This window comes from Amphibalanus amphitrite, unplaced genomic scaffold (assembly GCF_019059575.1).
Source record: "Amphibalanus amphitrite isolate SeventyFive unplaced genomic scaffold, NRLGWU_Aamphi_draft 000377F_arrow, whole genome shotgun sequence".
NCBI classification, from domain to species: Eukaryota; Metazoa; Arthropoda; class Thecostraca; order Balanomorpha; family Balanidae; genus Amphibalanus; species Amphibalanus amphitrite.
In genome coordinates this window covers 58,451-81,992 of record NW_024881871.1, presented here as the reverse complement: position 1 = coordinate 81,992, position 23,542 = coordinate 58,451, and the positions used below count along the sequence as shown (strand labels likewise).

At 50.0% G+C, this 23,542-nt stretch overlaps 3 protein-coding genes across 19 annotated transcripts in view; 1 reads left to right on the top strand and 2 right to left on the bottom strand.

Moving 5' to 3' along the window:
* Positions 1 to 16,040, bottom strand: part of LOC122389954 (PR domain zinc finger protein 10-like) — a 30,792-nt gene extending 14,752 nt beyond the window's left edge. Inside the window, exons 1-13 of one of the 2 annotated variants that reach the window (XM_043382469.1) lie at positions 15,821 to 16,040; positions 10,687 to 10,804; positions 10,221 to 10,375; positions 9,632 to 9,797; positions 9,021 to 9,215; positions 7,044 to 7,247; positions 6,028 to 6,727; positions 5,580 to 5,780; positions 5,144 to 5,305; positions 4,516 to 4,683; positions 4,013 to 4,201; positions 3,655 to 3,812; positions 1,864 to 2,117 (exon numbers count right to left, since the gene is read on the bottom strand). In XM_043382469.1, coding sequence (XP_043238404.1) covers positions 1,864 to 2,117; positions 3,655 to 3,812; positions 4,013 to 4,201; positions 4,516 to 4,683; positions 5,144 to 5,305; positions 5,580 to 5,780; positions 6,028 to 6,727; positions 7,044 to 7,247; positions 9,021 to 9,215; positions 9,632 to 9,797; positions 10,221 to 10,375; positions 10,687 to 10,797 — 2,663 coding nt within the window. In that variant the 5' untranslated portion in view covers positions 10,798 to 10,804; positions 15,821 to 16,040. Of the gene's footprint in view, positions 1 to 1,863; positions 2,118 to 3,654; positions 3,813 to 4,012; positions 4,202 to 4,515; positions 4,684 to 5,143; positions 5,306 to 5,579; positions 5,781 to 6,027; positions 6,728 to 7,043; positions 7,248 to 7,613; positions 7,833 to 9,020; positions 9,216 to 9,631; positions 9,798 to 10,220; positions 10,376 to 10,686; positions 10,805 to 15,820 lie in introns of those variants that run through there. The other variant, XM_043382471.1, reaches the window with a different exon arrangement.
* Positions 16,041 to 16,425: 385 nt separating this feature from the next.
* Positions 16,426 to 20,746, bottom strand: LOC122389958 (RNA-binding protein PNO1-like). Of its 2 annotated transcripts, none has more exons than XM_043382495.1 (6): positions 20,454 to 20,746; positions 19,788 to 20,015; positions 18,208 to 18,313; positions 17,524 to 17,668; positions 17,122 to 17,310; positions 16,426 to 16,813 (listed from the first exon to the last, which is right to left on the bottom strand). In XM_043382495.1, the coding sequence occupies exons 2-6, from the start codon at positions 20,012 to 20,014 to the stop codon at positions 16,761 to 16,763; spliced, it is 720 nt and encodes a 239-aa protein (XP_043238430.1). In that variant the 5' UTR covers position 20,015; positions 20,454 to 20,746; the 3' UTR covers positions 16,426 to 16,760. The 2 variants fall into 2 exon arrangements, with proteins under 2 accessions (XP_043238430.1, XP_043238429.1); XM_043382494.1 differs by lacking the exon at positions 20,454 to 20,746 and adding an exon at positions 20,242 to 20,398.
* On the top strand, positions 20,705 to 23,095 carry LOC122389956. 15 transcript variants are annotated; one of them, XM_043382492.1, is made up of 2 exons: positions 20,705 to 20,755; positions 21,675 to 23,095. In XM_043382492.1, exon 2 carries the CDS (start codon positions 21,781 to 21,783, stop codon positions 23,059 to 23,061), a length of 1,281 nt encoding a protein of 426 aa, XP_043238427.1. In that variant the 5' UTR covers positions 20,705 to 20,755; positions 21,675 to 21,780; the 3' UTR covers positions 23,062 to 23,095. The 15 variants fall into 15 exon arrangements, with proteins under 15 accessions (XP_043238427.1, XP_043238417.1, XP_043238414.1 ...); XM_043382482.1 differs by having other exon boundaries at positions 20,720 to 20,755; positions 21,672 to 23,095; XM_043382479.1 differs by having other exon boundaries at positions 20,741 to 20,913; positions 21,672 to 23,095.
* The last annotated feature ends 447 nt before the right edge of the window (positions 23,096 to 23,542 follow it).

The window sequence follows — 23,542 nt, the reverse complement described above, 5'->3', positions numbered from 1 at the left end:
AGAGGCTGCCCTCTGTCTGGCCTCCCTCCCCCAGTGTGCCACCTGGGTGTGGACGGACGGTTCAGCGGAGGAGGGCTTCAGGGACGGCGGCGCTGGAGCACTCATCGTGTGGCCGGACGACTCAACAGAAGAGCTCCGTGCCCCGGCCGGTAGTTTGTGTAGCAGCTACCGGGCCGAGATGGTAGCCCTCCGCACGGCCCTGAGACACCTCTTAGAACACCCGGCTCACGAAGATGTCCCCATCGTCATATGCACAGACTCCCAAGCTGCCCTGGCGGCCCTCAGAAGCGGCCCTTCTGAGCAACGGACCCAGCTCAACAGCGAAGTCTGGGATGCCCTCACCCTCCTGACAAGAGAGGGTGCTCGTCGGCTCCACCTTCAATGGGTCCCTTCCCACTGCGGTTTAGAAGGGAACGAGCGGGCCGACGTCCTGGCCAAGGAGGCGTCGGCGCTCCCGCAGGAAGAGGTCCCTCTCGATGTGAGGACCGTGCTGAGGGCGTCCGCCAGAGCAGCGAGGGCAAAAATCGGCAGACAACGCCCCAGCGGGTGGTACCGGGATCTGTGGGGCGAACGCCTGCCTCCACCTGCGGCTGATCTGGACCGCCACGCGGCTGTAGAGGTGCACCAGCTGCGGGCGGGCCACTGGTCGGGCTCCGCCCAGTATATGCACAGGATCGGCCGTAACCCAACGGTGGAGTGCCCTGGCTGTAATGACCATGGATGCCGGGCGGGACGGTGTCCGGTGTGTCGGGAGGAGGCGGACACGCCCGGACATGTTCTGCTGCGATGCCCTGCCCTGATGAACCTGAGGTTCCGCCTGTTGGGCACCATTCACCCGTCACACGAGGAGATTCGGAGCGCGGACGTCGTCGCGGCCCTGGCGGCCGCGACCAGACGACTTCAAAGCCGAGAGGCTTCGCGGCAGTGATCCTGCCGCCGAGGGGAATCAACAACAACAACAACTCGGCTACCTCACGTTACCGGGGCCCTGGCTTTGGGCGCGGCTTCTGCTCATACTTTGTGGTGCGGTGGTGGTGCGTCGGGCCGCGCGCTCTGACTTCGGCCAAGAAAAATGCGTCAGCTGATCATTCTCATTTCTGCCACTTGCGTGTGGTGAAATGGGGTCATAACTTAAGAGACGGCTGTTTCATATCAATTATTTTACATAAAATCATATTTCAAACCATAAATAATGTTCGACAGCCAAATAAAAGAAACAATACCAATACAGGCTTACAGTTTAAGGCTCGACATTGTGTTGTCTACGATTAGACAGCTGATAACTCATTCCCGTACGTCGTAACTCTATAATGACCTTTGCTTATTGTCACATGTGCGCCGCATTCGCGATTGTTGCCGACGCCTGTTTGCAGGCCAGCCCACTACAGTTGTTATACATATCGAAAAACCGATAAACTTTTAGGCGAAAAAGGCACTATTCTAGGCCTATTTTTGATTTTTTTTTGCGATATTAGGTAAAAACAGAAGCTTCTTATCCTGGGAAAAATAAAATGGGAAATCTTTCAAAGGTGGCACACTACCTTTAAGGTGGGAGGGTCCCTTTAAAACGACTGGCGCGCGATAAGCGACCTCAAGTCCAGCCGATACACAGAAACAAGTGACGAAGTGTGGAATTAAGGAAGACGCATATACAATGATCATGTAGGGTAACTAGCCATGATGGCCGAATTAGTTTGATTCGTCCCAGTGTTTAGCTGTAAACCGAAGTGACCATGACAATTTGGGCTAAAAGACTGCCAGGACTATTTTAGACACTCATTCGAATTGAACAGGTGAACACCCTCTCCCTTGATGTGCTGTTTTATCAGACTCCCTGCTCGAGCGACACTGCACTAAACTCACCTATCGGCGTTCTGTCGACTGGCCTCGGCCCGTTTGGGCGGCTGGCGCGGGTTCTTGGGCGGCCGGCCCCGCGCCGGGATGCGACTCTGCGGCTGCGGGGTCTGAGGAGGCGGTGGCGGCCGCCGCTGCGGGGACGAGTCCTCGGGCTCGGGCCCCTCCTCATCCTCGTCCTGTGGGTGTTCGCAGTCGTGCTCCTCCAGGGCGGACAGATTGACAAAGCAGCGGCCGCAGCCCTCGCACGTCAGCGGCCAGTCCTGTGGGTCAGGGCCAACGGCGCAGGTCAGACTTCAGCTGGTCACAAACCATAGCGTGTTCGTCACATAATGGATAGCAAACCACCAGCCAGACTATTAGGTAGGTCGAATAGCACCCACCTTGGAGCACTAAAATAGCACGTAACATTACATGTTTATAACGAGTGGGAACAATCTTATCTTAACCCGCGCCCTGGTGTGGGTCTGAGCCACCTTCGCCCTGGTGGGGGGGGGGGGGGCCAAAATGACCCCCCCCCCGTCTAACTCGAAAACGAAGAGGGCTAGGAAGACGCGGAAAAAAGCAAACGAAAGCCCATAACAAGTACGTTCGAAAGTATTTCGGTCATTTTTTCGCTAAGGTCAATATTGAGGTCGCTAGAGGTCATCATAGGTCAAATTTCAGTGTTTTCGGTGTTGCCGGACATATTCCGCTGTAGCTCGGAAACTAGAAGAGCTAGAGAGCCGCGGAAAAAAGCAATCGATAGCTCTTTTCAAGCTCTTTCGCCGAAGTTCGTCAGATTTGACCTCAGCTCAACGGTTTGGCCTACAGAGGTCATGCAAGGTCAACTTGGCAAATTTCGTTGAAAATGTTTTTAACTATAGCATGCATTCACGAGAAAATAGAGAAACGATTCATGCACCATCGTGCTTGGCTCGTCGAGACGCGTCGAATGATATATAGTTTGACCTCGAAAGGTCATTTTGAAAATTTGACCTCAGGTCAAGGTCATGACCTTACCGAAATAGGTCATGCTGCATATCATTCGATCCGCATTGACGAGACAAACACGATAAACGTCGAACGGAGTCTCTATCTCTATTCAATAACAAGTAAGTGCAGAAAAACCGCTGGTGACCTCTGGTGACCAGGGAGATGACCTAGCGTGACCTCAGCGAGGTCACAAGCAAATGGTTTCACATGGGCTGTGATTTGCTGACCCAAGACACTTCAATAACGAAATATAGGAACAATCACGCCCGATTTAGCTGAAAAACAACTACTTTTCGATTCTCCCATTGACTTATAATGGGGAGCAGCGATGACCTGACCTGACCTTAGGTCACATTTATAAAAAATCCGAGATAGCCATTTTGTAGAGCTGGGTGACATCTTCAAGTACTGTAAATTTTACATCGATCGGATAAAAGCTGTGCCTTTGAGAGAGCTTTGAACTTTTTTAGAGGTGGTGTCAGTTTTGGTGACCTTGTGACCTGACCTGACCTGACCCGAACCCCCAAAAAAAGGACATGATGTAAAAATGTTGAATAAACAGCTATACAAAGTTTCAGGGCGCTAACTCAAGTGGTTTCTGAGTTATCGCTGAAAAACCACAGGGGGGGGGGGGGCCAAAATGGCCCCCCCCCCACCAGGGCGAAGGTTAATGAAGAAAAAACAGATACTGTTACTAGCTAACTGCAGTCAAAACAAAACACGCCAGTACCTTTCAGACAGATCTTCCACCATCAACTGAAGAAGCCTAAAAAACATGCACACCTCCTTCACACACAGAGCCGCTACCTGGCTCTATCCACTGACCGGATCATCATGATCATCCGCGTCCACTTGGTGCTGCTCCGCCTGGGCGCTGACTTCATCGGGCTCCTCCTTCCCAGCGCCGCCGGCATCATTCGAGGAGCTGCCATCCTCGGGCGTTCCGTCGCCACTGGAGGTCCCCGCCTCTACAGTCACTTCCGCTGAGGGAAAACGGTATTGGTCAGTCAAAAGCTAAGCTTCTGCTAAACAGTGACAATCAAGTCTGCAAACAAAACCAAACGTTGCGTTACTGGATCAACCATCGCACAAACCGATTACAGTCTCTTGGCTTCCCTTTGCCCGCCACTACCTCTAAGCTGTATAATACCCAACACAATTCTGTCTGCCAGTCATGACGTACGTTTAGCGACTAGCATGGCGAGTCCTCGTCTGGCGGCGTACGGCAGGCTGTAGCCGGCGCGCAGTTCCTCGCGCGGTGCGATCACGCGGCTGCTGGTGAGGAACAGATGCGAGCCCTGCTGGTTCAACACCAGGTTCTGCTGCTCGGCCGTCTCAGCGCGGCGCACGAAACGCATCCAGTTGCTGCAGTCTGCGGGCGGGACAGGTGGGTATGGTCACAGCTTGACCGGTGAAATACAGACAGTTTTTTAACTCACTGCTCATATTGCTCAATGCTCATGCAATGGCTAGCATCGCTATTTCATTCAAAAACCCAGCGCGTTTAATCTTCGCAGATCATGTATCAGCGAAGCTATGTGTATCAACAGTTGAGCTGGCAAGCGTTTTAGTCTTAGACGAGTCGGTGTTTTACGAAATGAAACGCTCGGGGCGCGTAGCTGTCCGTGGTCCACATTTCACACGTCCACACGTTTGAGACATCTACGCTACACAGTCCACACTGACCTGGGTTTGAGACGTCCACCGTGTGGAGCTGTCCACTGTGGTCCACGCTGAGCACCAGGCCAGTGGGGTTGGGCGGCAGAGAGCCACGGTCCCGGCGAACCAATATCCCCTCCATGGGGCCGAACTGGGTTCGCTTTGGGATCGTCTTCTTGGCAATGACGCCGTACACTGACGGGAGGGACGGTAGCAATTGGTTAATCGGCAATAGTCCAGTAACAGCGATAGCTCAGTCTCAGCAGGTAATTGAGAACACGGACAAAACAAAAAACGGTAATGCTGTGAACCTGCCAGCGGGATTAGCGAATGATGAGCAAAATAATCCGCCGAAATGGTGACAAGATACACTGTGCAAATACGCCTTCCACATGACGCTCCTTCGTCTAAGGGATGCCCACTCTCATAAAGCTGGACACATCCAAGAGTAAAGCTGACCAGGCACATGACCGGAAAGCGTCGCACGCATACACGGCTCATCTCTCAGAAAAGTCCAGAAGAATGGACCCGTTGACCTAACAATTGACTACATGACCTAATAATTGACTACATACGCCATTGGTCCCCACGTCCTGCACACCACTAGCCCACCTGGAGTACACTGCAGCCCTTCCACCTGCCACGTGACACTCACCGGTTTCGCCCTGCTGCTCGTCGGCGTTGCCCACGGCCCGTATGGCCAGGTGGCTGGTGGGCAGGGAGGCCCAGGCGCGGCTCTGCATCGGTCGGTCACTGATGAGGCGAACCTGGTGGTCGGGACAGCGGCCCCGGTAGTAGGCGCAGCACTCCTCGCACCCTGCCAGATGGGGGCGTGAGTCAGCGATACGGTGGGCTGGGCATTTCAAGCAGGGATGGTAAGGCCAGCTGAACAGTAGGAGAGATTTGTAATTGATAATTCTAATAAGATATATGACTGCTAAGACGTCAAAAAATGTATCGCTAATAAAACTGGCCTGGTTTTAACCACATGCCATACAAATTGCGAACCCCGAAACCTGGGGATGAAAGCCTTGACCATTACTCGTATTAGGTACTGATCTTCACTAGGTCCAAAACCACTGTCGACTCACAGAAGTCGTTTTGGTGGGCGTTCTGCGGCCGCTCGTAGGCGGGCGGCACTTGGACCAGCAGGTGGGAGCCGGCCGGGTCGGCGCTGCCGCCCTCGGAGCCGAGCCCGATGTCCAGGCCGTCAGTCAGGTAGATGAACGGCAGCTGGGCTAGGTCGGCCGGGCGGATACCGGCCGCACCGCTGGAGCCCGCCGCCTCCGGCTCTGGGGAACGTATAGAGCGCCCGTGAAAACGGTGCGACTTGAGCGACACAAAACAAAAGAATGAACGGCTGTTTCATGTCCTACGGCTCATGCCCAAGCGGCAGGCCGATGGAGTTGCATTATAATGAAAAAACAGGAGCGCTGATGACATGCATGATGAGTAGGTAACATACAAGCTATCTTTGACACAGCTATTGACTCGACAAATATGTAATGCACCGCCGTCGTCACCCCAAGTCCCACCTACCTGTCTGCCTTTCCTCCGTCAGCGGCTGGTCGCCCGAATCCCCTTCCTCCTCCGTTTCCGAGAGCCGGTACTGCGCCTCTCCGGCCAGAATCACCGCGTGCCCATCCACACCGTCCTCGGAGCCCATCTCTGAGAGGTCTGCCTCGCGCTCAAACAGGTCCTGCTGGCCGCTGTGGAGCTCTAGGAGTGGCTCGTCGCTGTCACACTCCATGTGGAGGCGGAGAGGTGGAGACTGAGAGCCGCCATCAGCCGCCTCCTGGTCAGAGTCGGAGTCGGGAGGGAGAGGTACCAGTGCGGCTCGCTGGTCGGTCAGCAGTGGGTCCTCGTCCAGGTCATCATCGGGTGGCACCTTGAGCTGGCGGTGTGGGCTGTCACTGAGCTCAGCTTGTTCCTGTTGTTGTTCCTGGTGCTGGGGTTGCTGCTGCTGGTGGTGATTTGGCCGAGCCAGTCTCAGCAGCGGCGGCTCCGGTCGGCGCCGCGATCCTAGCCTGCTTTCCGCTCTCTCACGCCGCAGTGCCTCCCGTTCGTCAGGCTCCAGTCTCAGCGAGTCCTGGTCGGCTTCTGACGGTCGTCTGTGCCGCGTCTCGGCCGGGGCTGACGCCGGTCCGGGCTCTCCGGCCGGATCAGCCGGGTGCTGGTCGTCCGCGGGGAGGTCGTCCAGGTATTCGTACACCACCAGCGCAGAGCCGCCCGCGTCCGTCTGGCAGACAGCGGGCAAGAGTGGGTAAAGGCAGAGCAATGATAACTCATGATTAGTCAGTTAGCCACCTACGTTAGGACTGTAACAAGCTCGAATCAAGACAACATAGGTCAAGGTGAATGTTACCAGAATATTAAGTTGATAAAAATCGATCACACGATTGGAAAAGTCACATCAGTCATACGAAGACGTAACAATAGGCCAGTCTTACGTATATTCCTTTGGCAGACTAGCGAAGCAATGGTCGTCAAACCATGTCTGCCCTGTACCGGTACCGCTAAACCAGTTATATGTCTCATCTACGCCCAGTACCCACCTCATAAGTCTCGTCCATCGGCTCGACGACCACGGCCTCTGTCACTAGGTGCTGGTCGCTCGGCGGCGAATGCAGACCTCTGTCGTCTGATGGACCCGGCTCGGTGCTCGCTCCAGACGGCCCCGGGGCCGAGTTATCGGCCAGGTGTAGCTGCTGGTTCCCAGCCGGTCCGCCGCTGATACCGTCATCAGGCTCGTCCTCCGTCTGTGGGGTGATAAGAGGTCGGTTAAATGGTTAGATTAGGAAGAGGGTTAGATAGTAAGAGGACCAGATGAAAGGTGGGAGAGGACAGACATTCATCCAGCGTTCACACCATACCGACCAGCCAGATTCAAAGCCAAGTAGAGGCACCAGTTGAATTAGACAACACACCATCACTGCCCATCACTGCCCACAGCGCCGTGTGCCTCTTCCAGTGTGTGTGAGAGACCGAGTGCGTATGTGAGTCTGAAGTTTAGGTATACGCCGTGCTGCTACGTCGAACAGTTTTGGCCATCTTCACTACGACTCGCGTCTCTACGATGCTCGTATTCGTGACATCGCCCGTCACTTGGTTTTATTGGCGCTTACCTCCCTACTGATGTCCACCGCTCGGCCTGCGCCACTATCAACCAGCACACAACAATGTCACCAGCGCTGTTCCACCACCACAAGGACGAACGTCGGACGTGCCGACGTGCCGCCAGGTCGCCGTTCCTGGCGGCGTCGGTGCCCTGGCTTCCACCCATACTATTTCCCGGACCGGACCGGAGCGGCCATGCCGCTAAGGCGGGCCCCAGGCGGTCACGTGACCCGCCGTGGCAGGCGCGGTGCCAGCGCCAGGCGCCGGGGGTGCAGGGGCGGCCGGGCACGGCGGCAATCTGTCCCGACGGTAATTGGTAGAATCGGGACTGATTTACACCCAGTTCCTGCTTCCCAATATCGTGTCTCTCCAGCACAAGCATCTGGGCCGACTTGGTAATGTCGTCTGCGTTAGTACCGAGAAGTGACTTTGGTCCGCCACTGCGTCCCGGCTGGTGAACTTCCCCGGCTACACGTTGCACAGAGCCGACCGGCCGGGTGACGCGGGCTACGGTGGGGTGGCCGTTCTGGTCGATGACAGCAGCTACACGGCATCTGTCATCCTCCAGCCCGCGTCAGACTGCGCGACCTGTCGGCTGGAGTCGCTGTGGCTGCGAGTAAAGCCAGCGACCGGCCGACAGTTCTCCATCGCCGCAGTGTGCCATCCATGCCATGTGTATTGTGTACGGTGGGGGGCCGTCCAGCCCGAGTTCAACGAACTAAAGGTGCGGTTTCAAAGTTTTACTGTGGCACTCTGGACCAGTTCTTATCCTCGTGCCCTTTTAAGTATTTCTAAATGCCGCCGTGTACCTCACCGTGTAAGCACTCGTCTTTTTAGAAACATTTATTTTCTCGGTTTGTTTCACGACAGTTGATGATTGTCTTTTCTCAATCGCCGTTTAAATGATTTATGTCATCCACCAGCATACCCCGCTCAGATTAACGTATATCCAGAAGTGCGCCGGCTGTCACTTCGGCGACCCTGTGTCTAATGGCGGAGAGAAGAGGTGTGTTGGGCCGTGAGGGGAGATCGCCGGCCTTCCGCGCACTTGACAGGACGGTGAGGGCGGCGATCCGGCGCGACTACCCGGTGGACAACGAGGCGAGACTGCACGCTGAGGGTAGCAGCTCCCTTTATCGCGTCGTTCACCCGCTGGTCGCCGGTAAGTGGAGTGACACCGCAACCCTCCCCACCGCCACGCCTGAATGAACGCGTTCTTGGTCGATGTTGGTCCATGTCGTTTCGCGGCCAGCCTCGTGGTGCCGCCCCCTCTCTCCCACTCTCCATCCATTTTCCTCTTTCTGTCCCTCCCTCCCTCCCTCTCTCTCTCTCTCTCTCTCTCCCTCTCTCTCTCTCTCTCCCTCTCTCTCTCTATCTCTTTCCCTCTCCCTCTCCCCTCTCTCCCCCTCTCTCACCTCCGACTCCTCCATGGGCGCAGCAGCCACCGACTCGGGGTCGTCCACGGTAGAGTCGATCATAGCCGACATGCCCGGGGTTGGTGGCGGCGCGTCTGAGCTGTCGGCGCCGTGCCCGTCCAGTGCGCCGGTAGACGAGGACACCAGGTAGCTGTCGGCCGGCGGCGACCGCAGCAGCACGCCGCCCGTGTCGGCCTGACGCAGCCGGAGGGCGCAGGTCAGTTTACACTACAGAGACTAAAGGCCTCGCTCATGTTAGGTTTGGTGAATCATCATCATCATCATTTATCATCATTCATCATCATCATCATCAACCAGTTTATTAATCACACATTGCACACATGCAAGTAAACTTGTCGCAGACCGACGCATAAGCGCATTCGCTTAAATTGGAGCGTTCAAATTGAACCAAGGTTGCTGCAGATAACGCTTCCTTTATTTTCACGTTGTTTCATGGCATCTTAGGTATATACACGCAAAGAAAACACCACTCCTCGATAATTCGATAAATGATGCGTCGATATTCATTAGTTTATAGTAATTGATATATAGACACCACTATTTTAGTATAACATACGTTTTGCCGTGACCCTCTGTCTCGCGGCGCCCACCTGATAGACGGGCTGCGCCATGGGGTCCTGCGCGCCGGACGGTCCCGGCAGAGGGCTCAGTGCCATCGGCTGCAGGTCCGGCGGACACAGCAGGTCGCTGCCGGACGGGGAGACGGGGCCGCTGCCGCCGACGCCCGACCGACGCCCGCTCAGCATCGGCCAGGTCCTGTTGTGAGAGGGACAGGTCGAGGTCATGGGATGCAAATGGGAACAATAGAAAGACACCCGCATACGTCCACGTAAGTCTTTATCTACGCTAAGAGATCGTCGGCAGGTAAAAAAAAAAAACATCAGATTCCATTTTTGCAATATACTGCAAATACTAATGGGACGACATAATGCGTCACAGCTTCCAGTTTCCAATTCATAACTCATAAAGTAACATTTCATTCTAGAAATGTTTCCTTGAAGTGTATATTCTTACACAAGTTATTTGAAGACAACTTTTTGAACACACTGTAATTATAGGGTACGAGCTCGCCAGCTGAAGGCGGATCATTAGTGAGTTTTACTCCACCTAAGCCGGCCTATAACCCAGCTTCCGCCAGAATATCCCGCTATACCTGGGCCGAGGTGCAGCGCGGCTCACCTGTGCGGCTCGGCCTCAGACCCGGCGCCGGCCGAGGGAGAGCCGTATCCTCCGGACGGCGAGTACACAGCCGAGGAGGGCCGCGGGGACATGAGCTGGTAGTCGGCGCCGACGCCGTCAGAGCTGGCCTCGTCATCGGGGGCGATGACGCCCGCCTGGCACGGGAGTCGATGGGATATTGAGCGGGCATGGCATGTCAGGGGATATGTGGAGTGACTGCAGTATGTTATTTCTATCAAAATTGCATCGTCATCTGAGAGAATATGCTTACTTGCATAAAAGTAAATCATCCATTGTTTGGAACTTATTCCAGTCTGAAATACAGCTTAAGTATTTGAACTGGAGGCAAATCATGTGTTTTACCTGCCTTGAATCTATTGAAGCACCACATTGGATGAAATGTAGGATGTTCAACTACATAGCTTGACTTATAGACCAGAGATATTTAGGTAGGTAGTAAGCTCACCCGTGAAGTGCTGGGTTGAGGCTCCCATTGCTCTCCAGAATCGCTGCTGTTTCCCGTGGATGCAGCAGCAGCGCTCGTACTGGCTCTGCCAGACTGCCTCCCTCGTCTCATTTTCTACCTAAAATACAATGACACCACAGTGCACAGCTTAGGATGGAACATTACTAAGAGTCACAACTGAAGGAGGTCTGAAATGGAGAACAAGACCCAAATGGATGTGGTTCAGTCACTGTTTTAGGCAGCAGGCTGGCAGCAGGCTGCCAGCCTGCTGGCTTTCAAATTCATAGCTAGGCCTCTCAATAGTCAAATTCACATGGTCTGTGAGAGGTCAAGCACACCTACAATGAACTTCCATACATGAAAAACTGGCAGCATGATGACAAGACCAACAAAAAACACTGCACAGTGCTCTGAACAGTCACACCAGCCATGGCGACAGGCCCCACCATCCCACACTAATGAATGGTTTCAGGAATGCACACAAGATCGCAATAAATAACATGCAATGTTTACCTTACAGAATTCAAAACATCTGTATCTGTGATAAACCCCAGTAAAAGTGCAACTCTTTCCTGGTGTAGACAGTAGACACCATGACCATATTGTGTGTCATATGATACAGATAACTACCTATACAAGAGTATAGATACCAGCAAAAATATTCTCTTTTTATTAACAACCTGCCCACTGTGATATCTACAAATTGTTTGCTTTTTGCTGACGACCTCAAACTTTTCAACGAGATCAGGTCAGCAGCTGATGTGCTAGCACTTCAGAGGGACTTAGATGCAGTAGCACGATGGGCGGCTGACTGGAAACTGGTACTTAATGCTTCAAAATGTAAATCTTTCAAAATCACGTTGAAACGAAACTTTATTAACTCTTCCTACAAAATCAACGGAATTACCTTAGAAAACGTCACATCCATTCGGGATTTAGGAGTTATTCTTGACCAAAAGCTGGACTTTGCTGAACATGTGGGTTCAATTGTCTCGAAAGCCAATAGGGCTTTAGGACTTATCATTCGCACTTTCCAGTCAGCCTCCCCCCGGTGCAAGATAGACAAGCAGGCGGCTCTGGCGGCTTACAATGCAAACGTCCGATCGATTCTTGAATACTGTTCAATCATATGGGGCGGTGCAGCCAGATGCCATCTAGTTCATGTGGAGAGAGTGCAACATAAGTTTTTAATGTGGCTTGCGCGTCGTACGGGCTATGTCGGAGCCTCTCTGGCCTACTGTGATCTACTGGCATCGTACGGTGTGCTCCACTTGGGTGCTCGGCGAGCACAGCATGATGTCATGTTTTTATCCAAAGTGTTTAAAGGTTTCATCTCTTCGTCGTTTTCATTACAGTGTTTTGGGTTACAGGTACCGATCAGACAAGCCAGAACCATGAACAGAGCATTGTTTAGTCTGCCGTTTGCTCGAGTGAACACTGTATCATCCGGCTTGTTCTCGCGCATCCCACGCACTGTCAACCAAGGCCTGTCAACCACTTTCTAGGGTCTGTTGAAACAGCAGACTTATTTTTCGATTCACTTGGTCAGTTGAAGAGGCAGAGCGTGCTGTATGTGTTAACCCTTCCTCCTGTCGTGTAAAAATTAGTTTGTGATGTTTTAAGCTTTTTATCTTGTGCACATCATACATCACTAATGCTTTATTTTTAGGTAGGTAGATATTCAGTACTTTCAGTATCTTATACAGTGTTTTAATGTTTATGTATATCGTATGTAGTTCTATAGTAGGTACTATTTATCTGTTATGCCTTCGTAGTCATTTACACTCTGCCTTTATAGTCTTTTTTTTACATTATAGGTACTTTTACTTTTACTTCTATAGTCTTCTGTACTCAGAACAGATCATTATTTTTATAGTGTGTTTGGTGTGATATACTTATATGACTTCACCTGTCATTGGGCCAAGCCTGTTGGTGATTTGCGCAAATACAGAAATACAGAAATAGCACCTATACAAGGTAGGCACAACACATTTGCAACAAGAGATGTGAATGACTGGAAAGTGCTTCCTCCTGTGATCCTAGCATCCTCTCTCAACCAGTTCAAGGCCAGGTTGGATGATCACTGGAACCAAATCAGAGTCAAATACCCCATCCTTAACTACCATTTAGTTCAGGAGCTTGATGAGATCAGTGGCAGGACCCTACAGGCCAAAGTGGCCTTTAAAATTCCTGTTACTAGTATGGCTGCAGTATGTGTCTTTTTAGCATGTGTGTTTGTGTGTGTGTGTGTGTTTGCGATGTGAAGGGTTTTCATGGACCAGTAGATGGTCTGGAATGAAGTTTTGTCTTGTCTTGTCTTGTCTTGTCTTGTCTATTGAAAGGTAGGTAAAGTAAGGTACCTAAACAATTTTATTATTAATGTTGCACCAGCACCAGTGTATTTAATTGCTTTTTGTAATCCATTTCTTATCAACATGATGCTGGTTATCCCATCTATGATCCATGGAACTAAGAAGTTCCTTGCTGGCAATTTGTGGCCTTTAGTTGGGTGGAATCTGAAAACAGGGTGATGGAGGACATTATTGTTATTAGTCACATGATCATTGGGATACTCTCCCCCTCTTTGTGCCTAACAGGCTAATTGGCACATGATAAGGTTAAGCAAATTTCAAGATCCTTGATCAAATTGCCCCAGGCACCCTGTTTTCAGATTCTTCCTTTTAATGGTGAACTGCAGCAAAATCAACCAATGAGTAAATGAAAGACAGCAAGCGGGCAATCTTGTATAAATGGTTAACAATCACAAAAATACATACCCAATATCCACTATCCACACAGCTTCCCAAGCTCCTTAGACCTTGATCCACACAATTACCTAGCCTAGTATTCCTGAGGCCAGTTTTACTAACAGAAAAATAGCTACCTGCCTGAATTTTTTGCCTTAAGACTGCTTCACATACGGAGTGTAAACGTGATGGGCATGTAAGCAGATAGGGCTTTTCCGTTTACCCTTCATATGTGAAGCGGTCTTAAGGCAAAAATTCCGGCAGGCAACTATTTTTCTGTTGGTAAAACTGGGCTCCGTTTCTGCGGCAACAGATCTTGAAGGTGACAACAAAACCAGCATTATTCTTCCTATTCTGACTGGAACACTGACTTCTTAAGGCATGTGCTGCAACTTTATGCACACCACTTCTCATGATTTACAGGCAGTCTCTTCTGGAGGGAGCGCTGCCCTCGGCGTGGAAATCTTCGCTCGTCGTACCGATATTTAAGAAGGGTTCTCGTAACGACTGTATCGCTCACGTCTGTATCTTGCAAAAGTCTTGAAAGGATAATTTCCAAAGAGCTCTACGCATTCTTCATTGCAAATCAGATCCTCAGTGACGAACAGTTCGGCTTTCGTCCAGGACGATCCACGGAAGACCAGCTACTCCTGACCTACGATGAGGTAACTGTAGCCTTGGATCTGGGTCATCCCGTTGATCTAGTCCTGTTCGACTTTTCAAAGGCTTTTGATGTGGTGCGCCATACCATTCTGCTAGAAAAACTCCGGTTAGTCGGTGTCCAAGGGCGACTTATCACATGGCTGACAGATTTCTTGGTGGGGCGTACGATGCAGGTTCTTGTTAAGGGCACCACGAGCTCAGCTGCGGAGGTTCGGAGTGGCGTTCCTCAAGGATCGGTTTTAGGACCCATTCTCTTTCTGGTTTACATCAACCACGTTGCGTCCAGTTTGTCGTGCAGTTATAAGATCTTTGCTGACGATCTTAAAGTATTTATCAAATTAGACAACGATAAACACAACACTAGTGAAGAGGCACTACAAAAGGATATAGACTTGCTCCACTCTACGGCAGAGTCTTGGGGTCTCAGCATGAACCTCAGGAAGTGTGCTGTCATACGATTTAGGCGACGATTCCATGACTTCGAGCCCGGGGCATACACACTGGCTGGTGACACAATTCCCTGCGTTACGTCATGTAGTGACCTGGGTGTTATCATCGACAACGAGATGAAATTCCATGAACACTGTGCCAGCATAGCAGCGAAGGCTGGAGGAGTTGCTCACAATTTCTTGAAATCGACCAGGTGTCGCTCGCCTGACTTTATGACTCATATACTGAAATCTCACATTCGCCCCATTCTCGAGTACGCGTCACCGATCTGGAACAGTGGCTATGTACAGGATCTCAAAAGATTAGAGTCTGTTCAAAGGCTCTGGACTCGCAATGTGATTGGGCTCCGCAATATGGAATATGGTGATCGCCTGAAGGAACTTGACCTATTCTCTGTGAAGGGACGCCTCCTTCGAGCCGATATTATCAAATGCTGGAAGATTTTTCACGGCCACAGTCAGATATCCCCGGAGATCCTCTGGGATCTGGAGGCCGACAACAGAACGCGCGGGCATAGTAGAAAGATAAAAACGTGTCAGAGTCTCATAGATGCAAGGTCACGGTTTTTCACCCACAGAGTCGTGCGCGATTGGAATGCCCTCCCAGATTGGCTGGTGAACGAGGAGTCCCTGGTGCAGTTTAAAAAGGGACTGAAAGCCGCACTGGGAAGTAGATTGTTCGAACACACAGGATAAGAGAAGGCAAACGATTCACATCTCATCCTTCATCCCCCCCCCAGGTAAGCGCCCCACCCTTCCCAAGTTGGGGCGGGGTTATACGCGCCTGGGCTACCTATCATATTCCGCCCTTACCCCCTAGGTAGCTGCTGCCCGCCCTTCTCGAGCTGGACCGGGTGGACTAACCTAGGCTACCTATCCTGACCTTTCCTTCCGAGAACGTATCACATTTCGGTACCCTCTTTTCTCACTTACATAATTGATCATCTTGTCTAGGATTCTGGCACTTAAAACACGCACCAGTTTTCTTTTTTCAGTGTTTTACCAAATGCAGACGCACCATTCCAATTCCTTGCCTGAGGTCCAGCCATCTGCCCACCCAAGGAATTGGCGCGTCTCTGCACGCAATAGGTTTCCACTCCTTCCTTTACGAGCCGAGGTTGTGGAAACCTAACAGGTGAGTTTAACAGGTGAGTTTCTAAAAAAGTAAATAAATAGATTACTTTTATAGTGGTTTATGCACCATAATCCAAATTGAGCTTGTCAAATTCACCTATGTTCATGTTACATTATTTATTATTATGCTATCCAGCTTACCTATCCACAATCCCAAGGCTGTATCAGCAATCTGACCGGCTTGAATGCTGAACACCTAGTGCAAGACCTAGTGGAACAAACCGGTTAATTGTCTCCATTCTGAATAAAATGATTAAAATAGCTTAGAAGCTCAATCTATACATTGAAATGGAGCAATCGACCACAAAATCCAAACAAAATCCACCTGGCGCCCGAATTGTCGAGATTGCCTTTCAAGGAAGAAGGAAGGTAAAAATGCGCATTTGCAAATGGCAGCACAATTTCGCACGCGAAGATACCTTCCTAGATAATTTTTGTTTTCGGGACTTTTTCGGGACATCATAGAAAGTCTCTGACAAGAATAGGCGCTTGCGGAGATGTTGAAAACAAACCGAAGTTTGTTTGTGTGTATGTCTATGGTTGTTTGTGTGTTTATTTGTGGATACAAATAGGCAAAGACATCGTCTAAGGGTATGTAAAATAAATGGAATAAAAAATATCTTGAAAAGGCAAGCGAGCAGTTGCATGGGTCGCATGGTGTTTGCCTAATATACGGCCTTGGTGTTTGCCTAATATACGGCCTTGGTGTTTGACAGAGCACAGCATCGCCAGCAACAGTCACGAGAGATGACCCGATGGTTAATGTATTACATTCAACGTTCGAATCATGTTCATAATCATCTCATGAGCACATACACACGAACATATGCCCGATGTCCCAACGGATAATGTCGGCGTTTTCGACATAACGTTCACATTCCCAGTAACACCGACACGGCAGTAAAAGATCCTCATGCTGACGTGTCCAGGCGAAGGCCACATTCTGGAGCTCCTCTATTGTGCCACCACACCAGCACGGCTCGACGCGCAGTCCGGCTGCCCGACATTTCGTGTTGAATATTCCTTTCGGTATCGGGCGAAACAAGAAAAAAAATGTCCATCGATAGAAGAAGCTGAGATGTTACGTCACAACCACATTTCTGATGTGACCGAATACCTTGGAAGGCGGGCTCCCTGGAACAGAAAATAAAACATATCCAGCAGACTGTAGGTGCATTACCAATATTCAACAATATTCAGGTAACAATATTTACAGCATTTTACGAGAGAAACGAAAGTAAGTGACATGAATGAATAATCCGAGCAGCTGCACAGCAACAGTATTTCACAAGGCTTATATGACAGTAATTCTCTTTTCTTCCCTTGTTCAATAAAACTGAGGCACCACATCACACAAACCTGCAGGGTTAATAAGCCCACACTCCAAAAAAAAAGCAAATTCACGGCACGTTACCCTGAGCCATTGGGCACTCTCCACTCACCGAGGATCAGCTCGCAGAGGGCGCGCCGGGCGGCAGCCGTGTTGGAGAAGGCGCCCAGAATATGCACCCGGTGATCGGCCACCACGATCCGCGTCCGTGTCTGGTTCTCGATCGTGAACTTGGTCTTGCCGTTCTTGCCAGCCAGCCGACCGATGGCGCGAGACAGGTGATCTCCTTTCAGCTGTTTTACTGTGGACACGGAATGTATCAGTGCCCCTCAGGAACAACTTTTCTTCCACGAGACAAGTGCGAAAACTTTCACGACTTACCACGGAATAGTCGATGCACATTGCACAGGTACCTAGCATGTGAATTAAAATTGTGGGGCAGAGGGAACAGGTAAGTGATGAAAACAATGACCCATGTTGTCGCTCACAGGAAATATATCGATGTCTGACTTACCGTCCTGAATGTCGAATGAGTCGATGAAGATGTCATCGAGACGGAGAAGCGCCAGGGCGTCGTCCACCTCAAAGCCGAGGATGAAGGCGCGCACAAAGTCAGCTGCCTTCTGAAGGTTCGATACGTCGGTGGTCTCCTTACATGTCTGGAACAATGAGGTCAATATATATCCCTCTAGCGACACTTATTGGTTAAAATGACCGATAACTGAATACTACTACATGAAAAAACGTAATCGAACGATATTTGTTGTCGTTGCAACGTCACCGGGCTGGAGGCAACCTGCCAGAACTTTCATCGTTAATGTCGGATGAGATAATACTCAAGCATGATATCAAGCTTCTGGCATTTTGGCATCAGCACCGGTTCTTTAGCACAGCAACACTACTAAAACTTGTATTCACTTTTGCTGAACGCATAGCCAAACAAAAAGATTCCCAAAGGGAAATACCAAATTCACAGCACTGGTATTTATTTTCCAGGAAATTAACCAGTTACACAGCCTCCAAAAAGACGCCTCGTGAAAAAACATTGATAAATAACATAGGTAGGAGCAAAACACAAGCAAACAGCCTGTGGTAGGTAGGATTTGTCGCTAAACTTGTATGCTATCATAGTTAATTTTGCCTTTATAAACTACACTTGGAAAATGGAACACACATCCAGCTACACTTTATCACTAACCCGAATTTCCACGTTCCTGATTTTGAGGTTGAATCTTATCTGGAGGTTCAGTTGCTCCACAACTGGTGTGAATATCTTCATCCAGTTCTCCTTCAACGGTGTGTATCTGAGGTAAACGGGGCGGGCAGGTCAGGTCAGCACAATGATAACTCATAACTTGACAAAGCTGCATTATTGTCGTGTGTCGCTCGTGAAGAAGTAACATCACATAGATGACATCCTGGAAAGAAGCGTTACAATCGTGCTGCGTACACCACACATATATGTCACAATGTTGCGTCTATTGTATAGTCTATATCGTCTATTGTATACGCATATATGTCTATTGATATTGTACGGGCAGGCTTATGCTTCAGTTCAACATTGCATTACAAATATGCCGCATGCCAGTGTATGAGAACTCCACACCAAATTTGGCAGTCACCACAACCCCCTCCCCCGACACACAACTCTAATATTGATACATAGACACCATAAGACATAGCCACTCTTTACAACACGTCTCTCTTGGGGCTTACGAATCAATACTGACAAGTGTGCCGTCCTACGATTTTCCAGGGGACGGGACGCTCCGCGAGCACACTACACCCTCAACGGACGCCGTCTACCCACACCCACTTCACACGGTGACTGGGGGTGATCGTAGACACTTCACTTAAATTTCACGAACAGTCGATTTCTTATCACAGATGGCCTCTGGGATTTGCCACAGCTTCCTGCGAGGGTCTTGCCTCCCGATCCACGATGTGAATGATATTTCTCTTCACAGCCCATATCCGGCCCGTTCTTGAAAAAGGCTCGTGTCTATGGCATACGGGATATGTTGGCGACATGCGCAAGCTACAGCGCATTCAGAGGCGATGGACGAAGCGTGTACGAGGTCTCCGCGAGCTTACTTACGCCGAGAGGTTGAGTGAACTAGGACTACTCGATTCAGGGACGCTTGATAAGAGCGGACCTTATCCAATACTGGAAGATTTTCCATGGAAAGAGTCACATAATGCCACAGTCCATGTTCACTCAGCCCCAGACCGGCATTCGAGGCCACGCCTTTAAAACCACCGTCGCTCGCGCCAGCACAGACATAAGACAGCGCTCGTTTTCAAACAGTTGTGTGCATCTCTGGAACAGCCCACCAGCGGATGTTGTAAATGCCCCAGACCTTCAGTCATTTAAGCACAGATTAGCTTAGCAGGAGCTATTCCAGATAGACTTGTTGAGTATGTGTAAGTTGTATGAACACTCTAATTGTGCTTTGCTATTCTATTGTGAAAGCACAATGAAGTCAATGTTAGTCTCAATGGTGGCACAACACTCCAGTTAAGTGTGTGTATGTCATGACAATGTGTTCTGAGATGGGCAACTGGAGCGCCATATGAAGCAGGGTTCCTCCCGTCCTTCCATCCATTCGCCATCGAGCCTTTTCCTTGCAGACTGGTGGTAGTGGATGGAACCCGACAAGGTGAGTTGATAGGTTCAATACCTAGGTAAAAAACATTATGATGCATCACACACTCAGCTCACCAATCTGCTGCTACTCTCAATACCGAAAAATGACAAATGATGTCATGCAGACTTACCTGTGTGCAGGTACTGGTATTTTGCGAACTTCTGTGCCTTTCTGCAGCTTCTCCTTCTTTACTGGTGGAAAGTAGGGACGTTGAGATACATCCATGGCTGATCCTTGCTCAGCAGCCTCATCGTCCATTTTCTCTGTATTGGCCCGCTTCCTCTTTTTACCTTTGGCTGCTGTTTTCCATTCTTCATTCTCGGTCACCTCTATTTTATCTTCCGATGTATCAGCCATTCTGCAGGGGTGACATTTTTGTTAATAGCATTATCATTTAATAAGATGCATAACTCATTTATTGTATTTGATTCACAAGCCCTGCCGAGTCAGGGTGTCAACCTCCACTCGACACTCTCCGATTTCTCACTCAGAACTTGCCTCGACACGGGACACCCCCAACGCAACGCCCGCCAAGAAAAGCCTATCAATAGTCAATACAGTAACGACCCATCCAACAAACTTACCTCGAAGAGTCAGACTCAAAATATGCCCGAATAAATACTAAATAGATATATTATATTGATATAGCGCCTTGGATATATTGCTGCCTGTCCAAAAAACACACCTAACACCACAAACAACGAGCACGTGGCGCAGACGCGCAGACGGCAATCAACTGCGCAAAAGTGCGTCATAATTGCCAGTGAATTTCTAGAGACATTTACGCTGCACTTACGCGTAATTTGCGGGATTTCGTAGCTATCTTTCGTAGTTATGTTAATAAAAAGAAGCAATGGGAAATGAACCGTATGGTGTAATAACTGGCAATAAAATAAATATTACAATCCAAATATACTTTAGTTATTTCTATGGCATAACAAGATCATGTTTGAATATTGATTCTAGAACGTAAATTTCGTAATAAGACCTTTTTTCTCTAGCCCCTATAATTTGCTATCTCCTGTCTGCAAAAGAAAGTTACAAATTGCTCGCTACAATTGCGCACTGCAAAAAAAAAAAACTACAAGCAAACAACACGTGTGGGCAAGGGCGGGGGAGATTTGCGTCCTATTTCAATTTCGATGTATTTAGCTGTTATTTGATTTGCTGTTGCTAGTTGCTATAACGTCACGTCACCAGGGTTATATCAAGGCCTTGACCAGACGTCTTTCTTGGTCTCCGGTCTCCGTTGACATGTAGGTAGTAGGTACGCATTGGGATTATTCAGGGTTCGAAGTTGGAAGGGTATTTTGAGGCCGGACATCGAGAGGTCTATTGGTATCGGCGAACAGAGAAGTGAATGGAGATTACCCGTTAAAATTTTGTTAGCTCGGCCGGTATTTATGGTCCTGATTCCTCACATGACAATATCATATCAATATCATATGATATTGATATGCTCTGACAATAAGATAATTTTCATTGTCATGGGACTTAGGAGTCTTGGAAAAATTGGTGCCTTGCAGTGGAAAGTGTCAAATTGATCTATTTTTTCCAGACATTCAGCTGCCTAAAAGGGTTCAGAGTTGGTGTTTTTTAATTATGTACCAAAATGCAGTCCCAATCCCCAACATTGAATTAAATAATGATACTGGGCCCACACCAGCTTACAAGTTACATAATACATACATACTTAGTTTCTTGATTCTAAGTCTTGACTGTCATGATATCATGACTAGAATTCCTGAGTGCTCAAGATGATTATTGTTTTTTTTATAAAGTTTTGACTGAGATGGGTACAAATATTCACCCTTGGCTTGGACGGTTTATATAGCCTTGGACTGGTCTTACTATGGAATGTCATAAGTCGATTGAGGTGATGCGGCAATTTAGCTGGTGCTGGTGATCGTAGTTTCATCCTGATGGCTGTCTGAATATTTAGTGTGTTTAAAGTGTGTCTTATGTTCAAAAGCTGTGATTGTATTCATACAAGCCAATTTTATCTCCTTTTCAGTAGACAAGAGCAACCAAATTGAAATATATTGCTTTGTTTGTAAGAATTAAGGTGAATAAATCAAGGACAAGCAAAGAAGCCCTAAACAGTGGTAGAATTATAATTTATAATGCTTAAAAACACCAAGAAAATCAAAGTAGCAAAACATCCAGGGATTGTTGGCAGTGAAGATCATGAAAAAGAAAAAGTGAGGGCAAACAATGCAATGTCTGGAAAAGCTTCTAAAGACCCCAGTAAGAAACAGAAGACATCTAAGCATAAGCCAACAGATGGATCAAACGACTTGGTGAAAAGTGCCCCTTCACTAGATGAGAAGAAAAGGGCCATGAAAAAGAGGAAAAAGAAGACATACAACAAGGATGCTATTGAGAAAATGAAGGCACGCCAACTGGCAAAGAAAGAAAAGCTGATGCGTCAAAGCTCCCCGGCCACGCCGTCCAAACCGGAGCCCAAGCGTCGTCGACCCAAGCTGCCCGTGCGACTGGAGAACGTGGAGCTGAAATACTCGGAGGACGATGAGTCGATGGCTCAGTTCGAGGGGATGTGGGTGCCGCGGGAGGAGACCGGTCGGCTGATGTCGGCGCGCGAGGAGCTGGAGAAGCGCGGCCTGCCAGCTGAAAAGGTCAACCGACGCATGAAGCAGCTAGTGCGGAAGGAGCATCGCAAGCTGAAACTCAGCATGATCGCCGCCCAGACCAAGACTGAGCGGGCCGCGCGCGAGCGGAGACTGTTCCTGGAGGCGCAGCAGACGCCGCGCGTGCGCCGGCGCGTGCCTGGCCGGGCGTGCGGTCTCACTCTGCAGGAAGGCGAACAGCTGGCACGCTTCGACGGCTTCTGGGTCTCTGCAGAAGCGGTGCCTCGCCTTGAGGCGCTCCGGCAGAAGCTCATCGACAGCGGCAAAACTGAAAACGAGGCGCGCCGCTTGCTACGGAAGGCCCGCCGTGCCGAGGAGCGCAAGGTGAAGTCTTCTGGGCGTCTGCTGTGCACCAAGTGCGGGGGACGCGGCCACCTACTGACCGACTGCACCGCGACGGCAGTGGAGCCGGCCGCGGGCACGGCCTGCTTCCGTTGCGGCGAGGCCGGACACCGCCTCTCCGACTGTCCCAAGAAGGGGGAGATCGTCGGACTGCCGTTCGCGACGTGCTTCCTCTGCAAGAAGCAGGGCCACATGTCTCGCGAGTGTCCTCAGGCGGAGAGCGGCGACGCGGTGCAGAAAACCAGCAAGGCGGGGCAGCGCTCGGGCGTGGCGAAGGGAGGCGGGCAGAGCTGGAGAGGCATGACGCACGATGTTGACGAGGCTGTGGTGGTGCAATCGGCAGAGAAGAAGCGGCGGTCACTGCCGGCCGCTGCGCCGGAACAGAAGCCCAGGGTACACATACGGTTCGACTGATTCTGATATGAAATGAAATATATGCTCCCCTGAGTTAGCGTCTTTATGTGGGACATCTGACACCTGATATTCGTACTAGACTGAGATTATACTCGTCTGAGATTAACCCGGCACCGCCTGGGCTATTTCCGTACCCACGACAGCCTGGGGGGGGGGGGGTCGGATCCGACCCCCCCCCCCCCTGTTATCTCGAGAACCAATGGTCGTATCGAGCTCCGCGAGGCGGCGTTCGAAAGGTCTCTACGAGACCTTCCCAAAGCACTCTTAAGATTTTAAGATTGAGGTCAACTTTCGGGTCAAGGTCAGGTCAAAGGTCAAATTCAGGGGTTTTGCATGATTAGGCTTACGGACAGCGGAATCGATAGCTGCTGCTCGAAACTCACCAAAAATGACCTCAAAGGCCTAGTGAAGGTACCATGTGCGTATAGGGGTCATACTAAATACGGGTCAAGGTCAGGTCAGGTCACGAAAGGTCACGGTT